Below are 14,006 nucleotides of genomic sequence, written 5' to 3'. Positions count from 1 at the left end.
AGACCGACGCCTTGCCTTACCTCGCCTCGCCCCGGTTCCTTGGCTCTTCTCGTCTCTTCTCTCGTCTTTATTCGATACTAAAATTTATGAATCATATCCTGCCCACTTTAACGTACGCCGGCATTTCGAACGGCCAACTGTAGAACAACGCTTGCAATTATTATTCCTTGAGGAATATCGATATGCAGATTCCATGCATCGTCAGAAAATTTCACTCCACACGGCGTGCAGCTGCCATAGTTTGTTTATCCGATGAAATATCAATGTGAGTAGGTAGTGTGGATTGATTTTGCATCAGGTAAAACGCGATTTATTTCAAATTTTTCATCGTTTCAACCCGGCTATCAACGGGAAGCTATAAGAAACCAGTGCTGCTAAAATTCCAGCAGATGTTGCCTATTGCTTGGCGAAACAATTAATTTCATATTCATTCGAAAATATTGACTGAAAAATGCGCTGAATTATCAGGACAATAATTTGAATTTCGGGATTCAAACCTAGATTAATTTTCCGCCATTTCTACAGAGTTGCGGCCGAAAGGATAGGTCCTCCGCAGCAGGAAGCGCGTGTATGATTCTGGCCGGTAAAATGCAGTAGCATTTCAAATATTCGAACGACAAAAAGGAGCGACAAACATGCGAAATCAAAAATCCTCATAAGTATTCCTCGCAAACATTTCTTGACAACATTTAAAAACCATGATATAGAACATGACACAATTATTCTGAACACGAAGAGATCACAGAAATTTAAATGTTCTCGATCACCAACGCACCTTTTTACTAAAAGATTAGCGAATTGGATCACGACCGGGGTTTGAAATGCACCTGGAAATGACACTTGAGACACAATAGACAAACGTCACTAATCTCACGCACGAAGCGAACTGTCCGCTAGCTCAGCGGCGAGTAATAGTCATTTTCAGATTTTCAGCGATGGTTGCCCCCTGGACTCAATGGGGCAATGCGCAGGTTTGAAAAATCGGATACGTGCGCATAACGTCATCGCTATGAACCTTGTTTCAGGCACCCGCCATACTCGATGGGATTCAAATGTTTGAATCGTTTATTCAATTTAAGACGTACTCTTTCATTTTTCATTGATGTCACTGTCTCGCGTTGTTTCAGATGCAACAACAGCTGCAAATACAGAAAGACGAATTCATTTGTGAATGTCAATGAAACAATGACAGCTAATAAAGAAACTGCTTGCCTCATTTTTTCACCACCAATCAGCGCTGCAACGCCCATTACCGTTGACTGAAGATTGGTACAACGCCATTACGAAGTAACACCGAGCTTGCACCTTTCGCTGTTACGCCATTGCTAAAGAATTTGCTCAGAAAATTAAATCGTCTGTAGAATTTGACATGCAATAAGTATGTAAAGTGAAGAAAGTTCAATATCTTTTATTCAGTGAAGAATAGAGATGAGGGCAATCGTTTTTATGCGTATACCATGCTCCTGAAATAATTTCCTCTTTTTTATTTCCCTGATTTCTCCGTCAATGTGACATCCATCTTTAGTCAGTCCTGAGGGGGCTGAATGATCGTATTCGTCACGCAACAGCTGATATCCTTGAGTCAATCGAAAATATTGTTTTTTATTTTTATTATTTCGCCGCTATAGTGTATTACGTATTGCAAAAGATTATAAGGTTCCATGAAATCTTCTTAGCCAGGACGCTAATCTCTCTCAGGTATGCAAGTGCATTTTGTTACGAGTTAGAACGTAGATAGATTATTTTCGTAAACAAATGTGACAAACTTGAAGCACGTTAACACAGTCTGCGATTAAATAGTAGCATAAATTTTCCATGTTCCAAAAGTGTTGGAAAGCAACATTCACTAGAAACTCAATTAACCTAGGTAGCAAGTTATATCAGTTAAGCTGAAATCAGAATAACAATATGAATTAATGAATAAATTTATATATTAAGCGTCATAGCACAATAATGGGCAACGCAGGCAGCCATTCTAGTGGGCATCATGGAAGTGGCGTTGTTCGCGAAGGTCACAGACACAGCAAAGATCATCCTCCGCCTTCACCTGGAAAAGACGATCAGGCATTTATTTTTGACAAAAAACCTAGTCAGAAACTAGTCTTTCAATCGTCTCATGATGAAGAGGAGCCTTACTTTACTAAGGTCTACCAAACTTCATTCCCTTTCATGAATCTTACGCTTCCCTGAAAATCTTGAGCAAACACATTTCCCTTCCATATATCAAGTTCAGAGGATAAACTTATAATTATGGTCAACAGGCTGGACATGTAGACGGAGAAGGTTTTGCCAGTCAAAGACCTCGATCTAATACAGTATCGGAAGGCACCAAGGTCTCCGATAGCAAAGTATTACCAACTGTGTTCAAATGGGAAGGTGGTGGCAAGCAGGTATATATCAGCGGAACATTCACGGAATGGAAGACATTACCAATGGTGAAGAGCCACGGAGATTTTGTTACTATAATTGATTTACCTGAAGGAGAACACCAATACAAATTCTATGTTGATGGAGAATGGAGGCATGACCCTGGACTGGTAAGACAAAATACTGCACAACATTATATCTGGTGTTCTCATCTCTGCATAACGGTCTCTAAAATGCAAAATTACAGAAAATAGTGGACAATGGTATGGGTTCGAAGAATAATTTAGTCTCGGTCAAGCAGTCTGATTTTGAAGTATTCCAAGCACTGGCTAAAGACAGTGAGGGAATAATCAGCAGTGCGCAAACCGAATACAGTCAAGTTATTCCACCAAACAAGCCTTGGGAGAAAGTACCAGGTCCACCGGTCTTGCCACCACATCTTTTGCAAGTTATTCTGAATAAAGATACACCGATGTCTGTGAGTATAAGATTTTCATAGATTATCGTACCAATAAAATAGGATTCTCCTAATGGCTATTTCATGTTCCGACTTTGGGTTTTCAGTGCGAACCAACACTGCTACCTGAGCCAAATCACGTGATGTTGAATCATCTCTACGCCTTAAGTATCAAAGACAGTGTAATGGTACTTTCTGCGACGCATCGTTATCGCAAAAAATACGTTACTACTCTACTCTACAAGCCTATATAATGTCTTCTGTTTCTGTCTCATTCCTCTGTAAAAAAGGTTACTATAATAGTTTCGTTGAAGATTCTTTTAGTTTCCAGCATACGACACAACGTGTTGATGCTCAAGTATGGGAAATCTGAAACGCAGGACATTAGTGATGTCTAATGACGTTCATTTGAAGTAAATAACCCCTCTTTCTAGCATGTAATGTATTATATCTTACGTATATTTTTAAGTATCTTGACTATTATTTATTAAAAAAAAAAAGATTAAAATTGTTAGTACCATCTATACCATGTAAGATTTCTGAATTATTGAAGTATGAAAAATGAGAAAAATGGTGCATTATTTTATTGTACAGTGACGTAGGAATATTGTGGGAAATGTATTGACTATTGATAAAAGAAAATAAGAAAATTAATTTACATAACAACGGATTGTCGTTACTTTGATCTGAATCCTTATTGACATTTAACCATCAACTGAATTATTTTTTTGTGATTTATTCATTCATTTATTTATTTATTTATTTTTTTTTCGATATTGAACGACAGTAAAACGCATTACCTGACAAATAGTTCATATTTCGAGTACTGGAAAAACCAATTGTACTAATGTGCGGTTATACCCCATCGAGACTAGAATGAGTTGTGCTTTTCAAATAATTTACGACCTTAAAAACTAAACTTGATTTTGATAGAGGTCCACACCGTAGGCATGGGGCTTTTCGCCTCTAGTGTGTAAAAAGTAAGAACCTTTTGCAGAAGGATCCGTATGGGCACCCATATAGGCCATTTCTGGCTCCGAACAATTTTTACCCGTGTAATGGTCCCAGTCTGAACATTTCGTTGCCGGAAATCCAAACTTTGTACTTATGCTTTCGGTAAAGTAGACGTGTGATCTACCATGGCTGCAACTCTCTGAAATTTGGAAACAAGTGTATTTTACTATAGGAGCAGACCGATCGGTAATGAGAAATGTTCGTCCTCCCGTTTGTATTCTCACCTAGAAATTCAAGAACACAACAGCATCCAGGTTGCACGGCCGTTCCTCCATTAGGGTAGAAATCTGCGTGTCCTAAGGGCTGAAAGTAACCCAAAACTCCTCCACAAGAATGAATGATGTCAACAAATATCGCATCAGATGCATCCAATCTGGTTTCTTCGGAAGAGAATATATGAACGCCCGGCATCGCCGGGTCTAATCCCGTGCAACGGCCTATAGGTCCCATGGTCGTGTGATGCCCGGCATTTCCGGCTACATGTGCTCCCAACGAATGTCCTGAAATTTGAACGAAGAGCTAATTACTCAATAAATCTGTGCTCCCCAAATAAAACTAACCGATGAAATGAACGTCTTTCGTATTTAATCCAGCCTCGCGAGCTAGGAAATCTATGAAATTTCCCGCGTGTTCTCCAACTCTGCCAGTATTCGACATAGGTCCTAAGTAAAACGTGCTGGCAGCTAAGGGCCCCCAGTCTATCAGGATAACGTTGTAGTCACCGTGTTGCAAAAAAGCTGTAAATTCAAACGGATCTATTGAATGTCTACACGATGTACTTGTTCTTATTTTCAATCAGAGTGGCTCTCGAACGAGAACGTACCATCCTTCATATCACAAAACGCTTGTGCGCTGGATTTCCAACCGTGAACGATGCACTTTGTCTTCCGTGAAGCAGAGAAACCAGATTCTTTCAAAGTTTCAGTATCATTAATGGGAAGCACCGTGCCATTTATTGGCCCATTTCTGTGAATGATGAATCGATGTCAATTTTATGAAGTTGGATGTGTAAATGGTCTGATGAAAGATTCAGAATTGGCCATACCTTGAAGTATCAAAAAAACCAATCGTGATGTGCAATAATTACCGAATATACAGTATAAATGTAACGTCATCCTCTTCGAAAAAGGACCTACTATCCGTTGTATGTCCTTTCAGAACAGCGACCTGTGGTTGACCATTTCCATCCGGCATGAAGATCCAGTCTTCCCCATAGCCACTGTATTTTTCGCGCAATTGGCGACTGACTGCACTCCTCGAGTACTCTGTGCGTCCTGGGACGACGAGTACTAGAATGATTGATGATATGAAAATTTCTGTTATTGCCATTATGTTGTGATCGGTTTGTTTGATCGAAGCGATATGACAGAACTAGCTGGCTTTTCTTTTCTCTCCAATTCGAAGAGATATAGGTGGTAAGAAGATTGCGGCACTATAGGGCCTAGTAAATTAGTGAACTGCTTAAAATGAGACGAGGAGTATTTAAAGGCTCGAACGCGTGCTTCGAGGAAGTATGCGTCTCTATAAATTCTCGCATTATCAAAAAGGCAAGCCTATACCTTTAATGTGGCCTACTTATTCAGTATTCTATCTAAAGTGCTTATCATAAATGCGGAAATACTGCTAAGTAGTTGCCGAGTAATTCTTCAACAATAATTTATTCTCGCCGGTGAAGATTATACGCACCTCATCATACACCTATACGGTCAAACCTGATGTTCGCATATCAGTTGCAGCATAATTTCAGTAGTCTGTACCGTAGTGATTATTAAAATTTATAATTGAAACAATGCGCTGGACGATAAACCGTCGGGTAGCTCAAAGTTTTTCTTGAAGAGGGGAAACACCTTGTTATGCCCTGAGGTCGCAGCGGACCCCCAGACTCACCAAATGCGCAACTTTTCCCCAAAATCGAACAATCCGATAGAAAATTAGACGACGTAGAACTGAAGTACCACCGTTGAACTGACGTATAAACTGCAATTGATGAAACATTGTCGAGAAATATTTATAGAATAATTACGGCGATAAGCTATATTTCTTATAATTAGGAAGTCCGAGAACAAAGATTGAAATGAAATTGTGTTAGCAATGAAGAATACATGGTAAAAAAATGATCGAAACATGAAAGTTCAACATAACTTGATCCGTGAGTTATTCGAATTGAAAAAAAAAATAAAAAAAGAACAACCGGTCAAAATTCAAACACGTGGACCAAAATGCAGAGACAATTGTCTTTTTAATCACCTGATAATTTTTTTAAAGTTTTCTATCTTTGTTCTAAAACAGTCTTCATGATAATTCTTTAGTCGAACACCCGGTGCAAGTAAAACAGATGATCTGAGTAAACTGAAGTAGTTTGTGTAACTACGGATTTAATCTGAGTGATGCAAGACTTTGGATCAAGGGTCAAATTAAATTTTCGTATTATCAGTGAGGTCATTGACATTTGTTACAATCATATCTACGTATTAACGGTGCATTATAAAGGCTCGTGCTTCGCTCTCTGTCAGTTAATAGATCGATTGAAGTCGAGTGAGTTTCTTATACCCGATATTGTTACATTTGCCACATTTCCAAAATCATGAAAACCTTATTTCTCATTGCGTTGTTGGCAGTAATTGTTTGCACAAGTGTTAACTGCGAGAATGATAACGAAGACTTCGTCGCTGAAATTTTGAAACCCAGAGGCTTTCGTGTGTCCATTGAACACGTACGTGGAACCCAAGAGATCACCTTCAATGGGAACCTTAACGACGACATAGAGCGTAAGGAATATTGTGACCGATCGAGGCTTCCTAAACAAAAATTCTATTCACAATCAGTTAAAATTTAGAATTAAATTCACAGGAAATTCACAATTATTTTGTGAACCGCATGCACTGTGACAGTTTTCTATTATTTGATACCTGGCTCTCAGATCAACTAAACCTAAGCCGCAGACGTGATTTAACTAAAAAATATTTTTATCCATGAAGGTGATGTAACTGGACTGTTCACCGGAACCTTTGCACTGTCAGACGATCGTTGGGTCTATGAAAATCTTGATGCGCATCTAAGTCCCGGGGACAACGTTTACTATCGAGTAGTGATGACGATTAACGGAGAGAAATTCCGCTTTTGGAGGCAATTCCACGTACCACGGGATGACCAGAGTGTTTAAGTTTTTTTTGCAACACAACCAGCTATCCACTCCGCTAACAAGAATCCAAGAACAATTGCATGATTCTACATGACGTAGGTTTTATATTCCAGTGTTTGTAAAAATCTATGCTAGTACAGTTGCCTTTCTGGATAATTGATATTTATTCATTTGGGCTGTTACCACTGGTATAAATAAATCAATTGGTACCTGATCATCTTACCAAATATATCGTACACAAAAAACAAATACGATGGTCACCGTAAATACATACATACATCGTCTAATAACCAATATATAACGTAGCACACAACCTGTCGAGTTACTTTAGAATAGAATGTTACAAAAATGTTATGAAAAGTTACATTACGGTGATGTTACACCTGAATAATTGTTATTACGGTATGATACGATGATGCTAATATAATCAGTTACGTCTAACTAAATGGTATGCCGTATTTCACGCCATGGTGACACCGACAAATATGCAGGTACATCTACCAGGTGTCATCAGTTGACAAATAAAACAATGGATCGATAGCCGCTCTGATATTTATGCAGCAATCCTAGCAAATTATTCAAATTTCCCTGCTGGGACGTATGACCAACGAATTCATCGTCAGATCTGTATGTCCCATTGAGCCCATTACTCAACCATCTGAGAATCTCTTATTGCGCTCTAGTACCTGCAGATAGCGTTACTGTACTGACGCAGTTAGCATGCTAGAGCAACATTCGTGATACGACCATTAGACGATTATGCAAGGAGTAGGGTAAAAGGACGACACATTATGATAGATTACGTGAGTTCATTGGCTAATATATATTTGGTGGCCCTGAAAAGGGCCGATTGCGTTGGTCGATGACAGAAGAGCCTTTAGCCTCCAAAACCGTAGAGAGTGCGGCCTTGACGTTTCAAGGCGTAGACGACGTCCATTGCGGTGACAGTCTTCCTCTTGGCGTGTTCGGTGTAGGTAACTGCGTCACGGATGACGTTTTCAAGAAATACCTTCAGGACTCCACGAGTTTCTTCGTAGATCAATCCGGATATTCTTTTCACACCGCCACGACGAGCAAGTCGACGAATGGCTGGCTTGGTGATACCTTGGATATTATCACGAAGAACTTTCCTGTGCCGCTTGGCTCCTCCCTTTCCCAATCCTTTTCCTCCCTTTCCACGACCAGTCATGTTGAATCAGAGAACACTCGCTCGATGTCACACTGTGGCACGAATGATGCGCTTCTGACCGTGGCGGGATCTTATATACCTTTCGGGAGCTGTATCCCCTCTCTACCTCCGGCGACCAATCAGCGTTCACTCGGTACTCGCTGAACAACCGACCTCCGCGCAGACGCGCTTAGTCAAGCGCTGACCGTTGAGCTCTGCGTATCGATCGACTAAAACCGATTATTCTGATTGAGCTATGGCATCGCATTCATCGGCTCTTCCATGTCCTTTTCTCTTTGTTCTACTGCCCGTTCACGCTGATCTAAGTCCTGATCCCTTACAATGATGATGATCATTTGCTCATGGACTGTTTCAGCGTTTTTTCAGGCGTTCAAGTAATTCTGATGTCTGCGCAATGCGGCATGAGACATTTTACTCGACAATTCTTTTGTATGCGAAGTGAAATCGAGCGTGGGCGTTTACGTAAGGCTGGACCACAAGGCGAACACGAGATACAGAAGCTGCAGTAAAATAAAAGCAAACTAGCGGAAATCCACCGGTGGTAAATCACCGAGGAGGCAATTCACGACGAGAGCAGCCAGGAAAGGCATTCGCGCTATTTGTAGTGTGAAGAACTTTCATCTCTACGTTCCGAAAACAAAGGGATTCCAATAAAATTGTCGTTATTGCAATAAAGCGTAGACCTATTGATCTGCGAACTTCCATTTCCACCGTTTGAGAAGTAAAATTGCGTGAAGTTTCTAGACCGTCTCACGGATTCAATTTTCTGTGAAGTAGCCCTTCAGGTAGAAAGCGAAGGGTCCCTTGTCAGATGGTTTGCAGCTACCAATCCTATGCGCTGTGAGCGTCACCATCGTGCCCACAATGCTTTCAGCCGGCTTGCCTTGTTCACGGAAAACGAACTCGATCGATTTCAGCCGGAAGGACGCTAAACGTTCAGAATCAAAAGGCTCTTTTTCATGGGCCACCGATATTCTCGTATTTCTAACTGCATCGCTGACTACCATACACACAGATTATTGATTATACCGTGTTGCTGATTTTGTGTTACATCCAGCGCTCCTTTATGCCTATTGGTTGGAACAAGAACTTCCATGAGACTCCATTTTATCTAGACTTAGCCCTACGAACTGGTTTGGGTATGCTGGAAATAATTCCGTCGAAGCAGTGTGTGCTACTACTAAACGGACTCGCCGTAAAAGGTATTCGAAGAATCCCTTGCTTATTGTTCGCTCCGAGGTATTTTGGATCCCTTCATGCAGCGCCTGCTCAGCACCTGGCCTTTACCTGATCGAGCAGCTGGCGTTTTTTCACAGGAAACCGGGGGACGGATTTTATACCTGGATACGCTGTTCCAAAATGGACAATAACTGCACTGAAAAGTCATAGATCGTTTCCAGAGAATCATAGCTTATAATCTAAATACTTTCCCATATCCCTATCGATAGAATTTTTGTAAATCCCTTCAGCGTACTCCAGTCAGACTCTCACCAAGATGTCAGGTTCATCTTTTATGTTGAATAAAGCAACTGGAAGCTTGGAGTAGCTGAAATTATTTTTCCATCCTACGTTCGGATCTAGGCTGGACGATCGCGAGCTTCATTTCAAGTATACATATTTCAGAGATGATTCGTTTTTGAGGTACCCGATCAAGTAACATTTGTGAAGTCAAGATCATTCGTTTGCAAAATTGTTTGGTGGCCCTAAAAAGGGCCGATTTTTGTCGGATGGTAAGTCGGGATAGATAGACTTATGCTTTCTTTTCGGTTTTCTTGGGTAGGAGAACAGCTTGGATGTTGGGTAGAACACCACCTTGAGCGATGGTGACTCCGGAGAGAAGTTTGTTCAACTCTTCGTCATTGCGGATGGCCAATTGCAAATGACGAGGGATAATTCTGGTCTTCTTGTTGTCACGGGCTGCGTTACCAGCCAATTCCAATACTTCAGCAGCCAGGTATTCCATAACTGCAGCAAGATAGACCGGCGCACCAGCTCCTACACGTTCAGCATAGTTTCCTTTTCTCAGCATTCTGTGGATACGACCCACAGGGAACTGAAGTCCTGCTCGGCTTGAACGAGTCTTTGACTTTCCCTTTACTTTGCCACCTTTGCCGCGTCCAGACATGTTAAAGTTGTTTGGTTATTTAACGAAGTGTACAGAACTATACTGCAGCGATGCAGAGTCGATTGTGCGCCAAGGTGGTGGGAAGTGTGGGTTATATACCCTGCGATGCGCCCGACTGCGAGCCAATCAGAGCGCGCTGCTCGCTGATTGGTGCGGTCGGAGCGGGACAGGCGAGATATAAATAGCACATCCGATGCAACGTCAGTCACAGTTATTCTGACTTTGGAACTGAACGTATCTAATCTCTTGTAACATTATGCCACCCAAAACCAGCGGTAAAGCCGCCAAGAAGGCCGGCAAAGCGCAAAAGAACATTTCGAAGACCGATAAGAAGAAGAAGCGTAAGAGGAAGGAAAGTTACGCCATTTACATCTACAAAGTCCTGAAGCAAGTTCATCCCGATACTGGAATTTCCAGTAAGGCCATGAGCATCATGAACAGCTTCGTCAACGACATATTTGAGCGTATCGCTGCTGAATCGTCGAGACTTGCTCATTACAACAAGCGTTCAACCATCACCTCTCGGGAGATTCAAACGGCAGTCAGGCTACTCCTTCCTGGTGAATTGGCTAAGCACGCCGTTAGTGAAGGAACCAAAGCCGTCACCAAGTACACCAGTTCCAAGTGAGCTGTGAACTTCACAACGAAAATCGGCCCTTTTCAGGGCCACCAAATCTTCTTGCAACATTACGACTTCTAATATAGCTGAACCTATTTCCAAAAACACAAAACGCATTATGTATTCATAGGCAAAATTTCAGCATCAGTGCATGCTATGGTCTCGACTCACGTACAATTTTCCAGCGGTATGATTGATTCCGCATCCATGGCTCCATTTTGTTTCAAGTATTTTTTTTTCGTCCAATAACCGTCAAAAACTTCACCGATGTACAAGCAGACAATGGTGGAACATGACCCTGTAAAATCATGCATCTGGTTCGGAAAAAGAAAGTTTGCAGGATTCAATTCCTACCATAGTTCCAGTCTTAAAGTTACGACAGGTCACAGTATCACATACAAAATTGTAGCGATCATTGAGAATCAATAATACATAAATATCATATTTGACATTCAGCCAATAAGAAAATAATGATGAGAAATAGGGACGGAAACAAATTAAATGAGTAAAGTGAGACCATAAAACGTATACAGTTTAGGTAGTTTTATTAAAACGGGCTTAGTGTACAGAGCTTTGTTTGAGGTACTCCATAAGGACATCTCTGGCAGGCGTTTCCTCTCCAAAATCCTGTAAAAAATTTTACACATGTTAGCAAAATCGCTTCAGTGATACTTGAGAATTTGAACATTTTTCGTAGTCAGAAAGGCTTTTCACAGCAGGGTTTTTATTTTTGGGTTCATCTCAGAAGAGGGAGCCTGCCTTGAACGTATCATCATGTACACTGCGTAACCCACAGCAAGTCAAATAATTCAATGAGTCAGTGAAATGTAATTATACAATTCATAAAAGCTAGAAAAAACAGTTCAAATGATAAAAAGTGGTACTTACTTTGATGACGACGCATGAGCAGCCAACTACTTTACGAGCTTTACCAGCATTGTCGATTTTGCAGAGTCCAGCCCATTCGCCGAGTTTTTTGTTGTTGTCAACTTTGATCAGAGGAATCTGATGTTCATTGCACAAAGCCTGGACAAGTTTCTTATACATAGGCTCGTTACAATTCTCTGCCAGAATGCACAGATAGGCTTGCCTCCTATAAACAATAATGGTACCGTTAAATCGAGAATACTAAGTCAATCATCAAACTGAATTTGATATATTAAAAATTCAGTAAGGCCTTTCACAGCATGGTTTGTTTTTGGGTTCTCTCAGAAGAGGGAGCCTGCCTTTCTATCTCATCACATCGAGTGAAGTTCAATCAAAGCTAATGCTTCACACAAAAATTATATTTTTTATTCAAACTTTGCAGAATATAGAATCGTTAAGCAAATATATGCATAAAATCGTAATAAAATGAATGATTTGATCCAACATTGTTAAATGTTTGGTTAATAGAATGATCAAGACATTGCATGTGACAAAAATTATCGTACTTGTCAAGAGCTTTGGCAGCTTCGTGGAGTCCATGGACTACTCCGTCATGAATGAGAGCATTTTTTAAGACCTCTTGCAGGGCAGTGTTGACATCCATTGCTCCTCCTGCGGCAACGCCAGCGGAGACATCTTCGCTGTAAAATAGTCAAGTAGAATTGTTTCATTAGTTAAGTGAATACTAAGCCGATAAAGTGAGGTTATGAATTGAATCAAGTGTCAGAAGGCTTTTCTCAGCAAATTAAAATATAATTTTTGGGTTCGTCTCAGAAGAGGGAGCCTGCCTTGAAATATCATCATGTTAACAATAATACTTGAGAGAGATTATTTTTTATGGTCAACGTTTGATGTAAACATTAGTGGGAGGTTAGACGTGTAGAAAGATACTTACGTTTCCACGTCGGACATGATTAAAACTGGCTGGAGACCTGAAATATACACAGAAGATGATTAGAGAAAGAGTTTAGATCGATATTACTGATTTGTTTCAGCAAATGAGATATTGATTATCGAAATTTCGCTTGATTCGAACACTGAGAACACGGCGTGCGATTCATTTACCTTTGCTTAACCGGAAAGGGAAATGGACGTCGACACTGCCCAGAGCTCGAGGAGTCTTCGGCTGATTGGTCGATGAGAAATGTTCTGCGGCTGAACTGCCATCTGTGCGGAGAGTGAGAGAAAACTGAAAAGCTCGTTGGGATGAAGGTGACCGCTGATATCCATCGAGCACTTCGCAAGTTCGCAGCTTTTCTGATAGAGCGCCAGAATGAGGAGAAAATGTGGAAGGGGTTGTGGGAAAATCCTCAAAGTTCAAGGCCATTTTAGTTGCCGAAGAAGAGGGTAGAAAAATTACGCTCGTACGGCTCTCAAGCGTCTTCAAATGATGATTTTTTTTCTTGTAAATTTCAGATGTTTGTTTTCATGTTATTCAAAATCTGATTTTGGTTTAAGAATGGGTTGTAAAAAACAACTTGTGCTGCATATAAAAAATGATCCAAGATTGGTATAGGACAAGTTGTGGGTCTTGAATGTTTTTTTTCAAAAGAAAGCGATGCTTTAATAATCGTAGGTCTTCTCCATTACAATGAGCATTTCGTAGATTCATAATTTATGTTATTTAATAATGTTTGTTTCTTAAAATCGATATAACTTTTTGCATAGATCGTGCGCAACTTATTGGAATTCGTAGGCAACAAAAATTTGTCGGGAATTTCAAATCTGCATACGAATGTTTTATTATATTATGGGTAAAATATTTTAATACCCGTGAATATTGCGTTACAGTTATTGCTACATATAATTCGACTGGAATTTATCATGGATGCATGATGTTATTTCTGTGAACATAAAATGCATTAAATTTATTACGGATCTACAGCGCAGGTAGGAGCAAGATCGACCAAAGTGTTACTGTCAACGCATTCATATTTACTCTGTCAATATCCGAATTAGCTGGACTGCTGACTGACATTTATAATGTTCATACGTCATAGGTATACTTACACAGGCAGCATATACGAGTTGCGAACATCATTCACAAGAGAATTCATATACTTATATGGATGTATGTATATTTTATCGTGCATATCTGATTGAATATTTTTTTTACATTCTACATTAACTGCAAGTATTTCAAAAGCGATATTTGCAGGCTGCAAT

At 40.3% G+C, this 14,006-nt stretch overlaps 8 protein-coding genes across 40 annotated transcripts in view; 3 read left to right on the top strand and 5 right to left on the bottom strand.

The window, feature by feature from the left end:
• Window positions 1-1,126, bottom strand: part of LOC105684601 (Down syndrome cell adhesion molecule-like protein Dscam2) — a 61,937-nt gene extending 60,811 nt beyond the window's left edge. For 20 of the 33 annotated variants that reach the window (XM_048650751.1, XM_048650749.1, XM_048650750.1 and 17 more), the window contains exon 1: window positions 776-1,123. The gene's annotated coding sequence lies outside the window, so the exon portion shown is untranslated. Of the gene's footprint in view, window positions 1-775 lie in introns of all 33 variants that reach the window. The other 13 variants (XM_048650742.1, XM_048650759.1, XM_048650752.1 and 10 more) reach the window with 2 other exon arrangements.
• A 188-nt stretch (window positions 1,127-1,314) lies between these two features.
• Window positions 1,315-3,345, top strand: LOC105684619 (5'-AMP-activated protein kinase subunit beta-1). Its single transcript, XM_012398100.3, has 5 exons — window positions 1,315-1,698; window positions 1,939-2,145; window positions 2,262-2,537; window positions 2,615-2,845; window positions 2,932-3,345. Exons 2-5 carry the CDS (start codon window positions 1,954-1,956, stop codon window positions 3,076-3,078), a joined length of 846 nt encoding a protein of 281 aa, XP_012253523.1. The 5' UTR covers window positions 1,315-1,698; window positions 1,939-1,953; the 3' UTR covers window positions 3,079-3,345.
• A 202-nt stretch (window positions 3,346-3,547) lies between these two features.
• Window positions 3,548-6,092, bottom strand: LOC105684618 (pancreatic triacylglycerol lipase-like). The gene is made up of 5 exons (XM_048650768.1): window positions 4,926-6,092; window positions 4,662-4,804; window positions 4,399-4,575; window positions 4,063-4,338; window positions 3,548-3,977 (listed from the first exon to the last, which is right to left on the bottom strand). Exons 1-5 carry the CDS (start codon window positions 5,165-5,167, stop codon window positions 3,739-3,741), a joined length of 1,077 nt encoding a protein of 358 aa, XP_048506725.1. The 5' UTR covers window positions 5,168-6,092; the 3' UTR covers window positions 3,548-3,738.
• Window positions 6,093-6,422: 330 nt separating this feature from the next.
• LOC105684621 (gram-negative bacteria-binding protein 3-like) lies at window positions 6,423-7,520 on the top strand. Its single transcript, XM_012398102.3, has 2 exons — window positions 6,423-6,606; window positions 6,817-7,520. Exons 1-2 carry the CDS (start codon window positions 6,423-6,425, stop codon window positions 6,999-7,001), a joined length of 369 nt encoding a protein of 122 aa, XP_012253525.1. The 3' UTR covers window positions 7,002-7,520.
• On the bottom strand, window positions 7,143-8,326 carry LOC105684622 (histone H4). The gene has a single exon (XM_048650769.1). It carries the CDS (start codon window positions 8,167-8,169, stop codon window positions 7,858-7,860), a length of 312 nt encoding a protein of 103 aa, XP_048506726.1. The 5' UTR covers window positions 8,170-8,326; the 3' UTR covers window positions 7,143-7,857.
• Window positions 8,327-9,887: 1,561 nt separating this feature from the next.
• LOC105684620 (histone H2A-like) lies at window positions 9,888-10,345 on the bottom strand. The gene has a single exon (XM_012398101.2). The coding sequence runs from the start codon at window positions 10,292-10,294 to the stop codon at window positions 9,920-9,922; it is 375 nt and encodes a 124-aa protein (XP_012253524.1). The 5' UTR covers window positions 10,295-10,345; the 3' UTR covers window positions 9,888-9,919.
• A 177-nt stretch (window positions 10,346-10,522) lies between these two features.
• LOC105684586 (histone H2B) lies at window positions 10,523-11,425 on the top strand. Its single transcript, XM_012398048.2, has one exon. The coding sequence runs from the start codon at window positions 10,551-10,553 to the stop codon at window positions 10,920-10,922; it is 372 nt and encodes a 123-aa protein (XP_012253471.1). The 5' UTR covers window positions 10,523-10,550; the 3' UTR covers window positions 10,923-11,425.
• A 16-nt stretch (window positions 11,426-11,441) lies between these two features.
• On the bottom strand, window positions 11,442-13,182 carry LOC105684577 (40S ribosomal protein S12). The gene is made up of 5 exons (XM_020851520.2): window positions 12,906-13,182; window positions 12,736-12,772; window positions 12,347-12,481; window positions 11,802-12,006; window positions 11,442-11,540 (listed from the first exon to the last, which is right to left on the bottom strand). Exons 1-5 carry the CDS (start codon window positions 13,165-13,167, stop codon window positions 11,472-11,474), a joined length of 708 nt encoding a protein of 235 aa, XP_020707179.2. The 5' UTR covers window positions 13,168-13,182; the 3' UTR covers window positions 11,442-11,471.
• Window positions 13,183-14,006: the final 824 nt, after the last annotated feature.

The sequence above is a fragment of the Athalia rosae genome, chromosome 2 (assembly GCF_917208135.1).
Source record: "Athalia rosae chromosome 2, iyAthRosa1.1, whole genome shotgun sequence".
Lineage (NCBI taxonomy): Eukaryota > Metazoa > Arthropoda > Insecta > Hymenoptera > Athaliidae > Athalia > Athalia rosae.
This window is presented reverse-complemented; position numbering and strand designations above follow the sequence as displayed.

Excerpts from the sequence above, each read along its gene's own strand:
- LOC105684577 (XM_020851520.2), bottom strand. The coding sequence starts at position 13,167 with ATGGCCTTGAACTTTGAGGATTTTCCCACAACCCCTTCCACATTTTCT. Across the intron at positions 12,773-12,905 it reads CCCTTTCCGGTTAAGCAAAG|GTCTCCAGCCAGTTTTAATC; the intron begins GTAAATGAATCG and ends TGTATATTTCAG. Across the intron at positions 11,541-11,801 it reads GCTCATGCGTCGTCATCAAA|GATTTTGGAGAGGAAACGCC; the intron begins GTAAGTACCACT and ends AATTTTTTACAG.
- LOC105684586 (XM_012398048.2), top strand. The coding sequence starts at position 10,551 with ATGCCACCCAAAACCAGCGGTAAAGCCGCCAAGAAGGCCGGCAAAGCG.
- LOC105684621 (XM_012398102.3), top strand. The coding sequence starts at position 6,423 with ATGAAAACCTTATTTCTCATTGCGTTGTTGGCAGTAATTGTTTGCACA. Across the intron at positions 6,607-6,816 it reads CCTTAACGACGACATAGAGC|GTGATGTAACTGGACTGTTC; the intron begins GTAAGGAATATT and ends TTATCCATGAAG.
- LOC105684622 (XM_048650769.1), bottom strand. The coding sequence starts at position 8,169 with ATGACTGGTCGTGGAAAGGGAGGAAAAGGATTGGGAAAGGGAGGAGCC.
- LOC105684620 (XM_012398101.2), bottom strand. The coding sequence starts at position 10,294 with ATGTCTGGACGCGGCAAAGGTGGCAAAGTAAAGGGAAAGTCAAAGACT.
- LOC105684618 (XM_048650768.1), bottom strand. The coding sequence starts at position 5,167 with ATGGCAATAACAGAAATTTTCATATCATCAATCATTCTAGTACTCGTC. Across the intron at positions 4,805-4,925 it reads ACATTTATACTGTATATTCG|AAATGGGCCAATAAATGGCA; the intron begins GTAATTATTGCA and ends CATCATTCACAG. Across the intron at positions 4,576-4,661 it reads GTTTTGTGATATGAAGGATG|CTTTTTTGCAACACGGTGAC; the intron begins GTACGTTCTCGT and ends TTGAATTTACAG.
- LOC105684619 (XM_012398100.3), top strand. The coding sequence starts at position 1,954 with ATGGGCAACGCAGGCAGCCATTCTAGTGGGCATCATGGAAGTGGCGTT. Across the intron at positions 2,538-2,614 it reads GGAGGCATGACCCTGGACTG|AAAATAGTGGACAATGGTAT; the intron begins GTAAGACAAAAT and ends GCAAAATTACAG. Across the intron at positions 2,846-2,931 it reads ATAAAGATACACCGATGTCT|TGCGAACCAACACTGCTACC; the intron begins GTGAGTATAAGA and ends TTGGGTTTTCAG.